The sequence below is a fragment of the Triticum aestivum genome, chromosome 1A (genome assembly GCF_018294505.1).
Source record: "Triticum aestivum cultivar Chinese Spring chromosome 1A, IWGSC CS RefSeq v2.1, whole genome shotgun sequence".
Taxonomy (NCBI): Eukaryota; Viridiplantae; Streptophyta; class Magnoliopsida; order Poales; family Poaceae; genus Triticum; species Triticum aestivum.
Window position 1 is genome coordinate 182,531,390 of NC_057794.1, and position 3,063 is coordinate 182,534,452.

General features: G+C 43.7%; 1 protein-coding gene across 9 annotated transcripts in view; it reads left to right on the forward strand.

Annotated features, from left to right (window-relative positions):
- Positions 1 to 627: 627 nt before the first annotated feature.
- The window catches only part of LOC123042683 (uncharacterized), a 5,746-nt gene continuing 3,310 nt past the window's right edge, over positions 628 to 3,063 (forward strand). For 2 of the 9 annotated variants that reach the window (XR_006418889.1, XR_006418875.1), the window contains exons 1-2: positions 630 to 1,127; positions 1,432 to 1,486. Coding sequence is in view for 3 of the 9 variants with exons in the window: in XM_044465092.1 (XP_044321027.1) it covers positions 714 to 1,127; positions 1,432 to 1,486 (469 nt within the window). In the remaining 6 variants the exon portion in view is untranslated. The other 7 variants (XR_006418881.1, XM_044465099.1, XR_006418874.1 and 4 more) reach the window with 5 other exon arrangements.

Sequence of the window (3,063 nt, forward strand, 5' to 3'; positions counted from 1 at the left end):
TTTTTGTCTCCAATAGATCAAAACCTTCCAAACTTGTCACGTTATCTCTCTTCTTCTTTTTTGAGACACGGCCAGACTTAGAAACCTCCAACCGAAATTTGGTTTTCCTTTTTTTTTCTCCTTCCTTATTCTCTCTCTACTATCTCGTTTAATTCCTTTATAATTCTTCCCGAATACTAAGGTAGTGTTTGGTTCTCTAGTCCTAGGACTTTTTCTAGTCCCAACTAAAAAGTTCCTAGTGCCTAAAAAGTCTCTTCCTGTTTGTTTCCAGAGACTAAAAAGTCCCTAATACCTTTCTAGAGGTTATTAAATGACCATGTTGCCCCTAATATATAGAAAAATAACAATCAAACAACACTATGAGGTGGCGGGCCAATAGGTGTATGAGGGGGCATTGTTGGAAAAGTCTCAAAAAGACTATTTTTGGGAGTCTTCTTTATTTAATCTTAAATGCCTAATTAGTACTAAAAAGTTCCTCTCATAGGATAAAAAAGTCTCTAAAAAGAATCTTTTCTAGTTCCTAGATAAAAAAGTCCGTGAAAACAAACACCCCACGATTTGGTTGTTACGAGCGCACCCACTACCGGACAAACCTGCACACGTTGTGCCCTTGGGGAAAAAAAGTTCGCTATTTCTGTTCTGGAAAAAGGTCTTATCCAGTTAGCCCCCGATCCCCCTTTCCTCATCTTAGAACGGCGGTGGCGAAGAAGCACATGAGCACACCGGCGTCGACGCCAAAAAGGTCGACGGGAAGGTGGCACAGGAGGGGCTTAGCGAGAAGGTTGGCCGGAGAACCGGAGCAGTTGCGCCCCGTCCCCTCCTCCCCCTTTCTCGGAGCTGGAGCTATGCCGTCGGCGGCGGCGGCGGCGTTGAGGGTGCCTGGTTTCGTCGTCGTCGAGGTACATACATGGTCCTCTTGCGAGCGCGATTTTCCTCCCCTGCCGTCACCGCCAGCTGCTCTCCCCCGTCGTCCGATCCCATGGGCGCGCCCTGGTCTAGGCGTGTCGACGGCGATGCTGCGTCTGTCGTGTCGCCGGAGTACCTGCGGCGCCGCGGAGAGGCCCGACAACCGCAGCTTCCGCTTCGCCGCCGCCGACCAACTCTCGAGCTTCAGCCGACCCCAACGTGTACGACCCTCTCCCCCTCTCTATCTCGTCAGCTAGTTGGCTACATAGATTACTATGACCTGCGCTTGCAATTAGAGCTCACAAAATGAAACAATCCATGTCCTTGGTTTAGCTGACCAAAAATCTTAGAAGAATCGAATCCATGTCCTTTGTGTAGCTGATTAAAAATCTTAGAAAGACCTGAGATGCTTATGTAGTTGCAACTGTGTTCTAAGTACAAGTTTTACCATTTCATTTGGATAACTGCAGTGTAATTGAGCTACTTCGTCATACTAACTGGAAAAATGATGTATATGTATTGCAGGAGAACCTTCAGGTTGCTGTGTGCGCATCCAAAGCCGTCGTGCAGCCACAACAGGGTAACGACCACACAAATATTCAGTTCCTTTATCACATAGCTGGGACCTCAAGTTGTGCCACACTTCTTTCTTATTTGAAAGCAGCCCCTAGGACGCTCCTAGCTAGTTGTATCTTGCATGTTGCCCCAAACATATGTGCCCAGATCTTTCACTTCAGAGTAGTCGGTATGTTGTCCAGTAACATTTTTCTAAAGTGTTTTCTGTGATAGGGGCTTGCATAGTTGTACGGGGCGATTAGTTCTTTCCTGTAGAAACAAGCCATCACCCACATCATCCTGCTCCTGAAAGGGGGGTTAGTAGGGATAGAGCAACTGTGCAAACACAATAGGGCAACTTTGAACTAGAATAGAGCAACTCCAGGCCACAAATCAGAAAGCACCATAAATAATGACAGTGTGATTTGGAAGAACTACCACACAACAAAAGCAATAAAAACGCAAAAAAATAAGGTACCATAGTTGCCCTCACAGTTTGGATCCTTTTTTGTGCATAATAAAATGATAACATAGTTGCCCCTAATCAACCATACAGTTGCCTAAAAGCACTATCCAGTTGCCCAATTGTCATGAGCAGAAACATTAACAAGACCATAGTTTGGTCAATATCTAAAGGTTTTTGATACCTGCAATTAAGTTTATGTCATAGCCATAGTTCAAAAAAGCGCTAGGCGTTAATTGTGCGTTTTGCCACCGCCTTGCGCTTTACTGACCAAAGCGCATGCTTATGCGCAGTTATACACAGATTTAGCGTAGTTATGCGCAATACGTTTTGCCAACGCCTAGAGCCTAGGCGCGCCTTTTTTAACCATGGTCATAGCTGCAGTTCCTAATTTATTGATTCCCACTGGACATCATCAGTCTTTTACTCTGTTCTACGTTTGTGACAAATCCTTTTGATGTCCAGACCGTGTTGTGTTGTTCCAAATGATAATGTCTGAAACCCACATGTTTCCTGAAAACCAAGAGTGGTATTCATAAGAAATATGCAGGCTTAGAAGTTCAGAACTGTCCATTTGCTGCTGCAGGTTATTGGTAGAAATCAGCATCTCAAGTTTGAAATTGTGCAAGTGTAATGCGACACAAAAGCTATTAACTAGAGAGTTGATAAATTAATGAGGGAGAGAGAGATTTGTACATACAATCTTCTTGATGCTGGGCGGAAGGATAAATTAGTCCTCACCATAAAAATCGCTCCTATTTTTCAGACAGTTTTTGCTTTTGACATATCTCACACAAGAGGAAGTGCCTGTATTTTTCTTTCCAGATACCCCTTTCGACGAGATACTTTTTTTTGTTTCATTCAGATATCATGCATGCTTTTTGACACATTGTTATTCAAAAACCAAGCTGATCCATCGACCAGTGCCAACAGACGTAAGCATGTTCGCATGAAGCGAAATTCAAACCATGGCACACGCGTAGAAGAGCGTACAAGTTAAAGAAAGAAGGTAAGCAAAACGGGCGAAGAAAGGCACAAACGAGATAATTCTAAAAGTACAAGCATTAGAAGTTTCATTGCATGATAGATGGATTTTGCTCAGTCCACACCGCTAGTTGCCTAAAAAATATAGATAATTA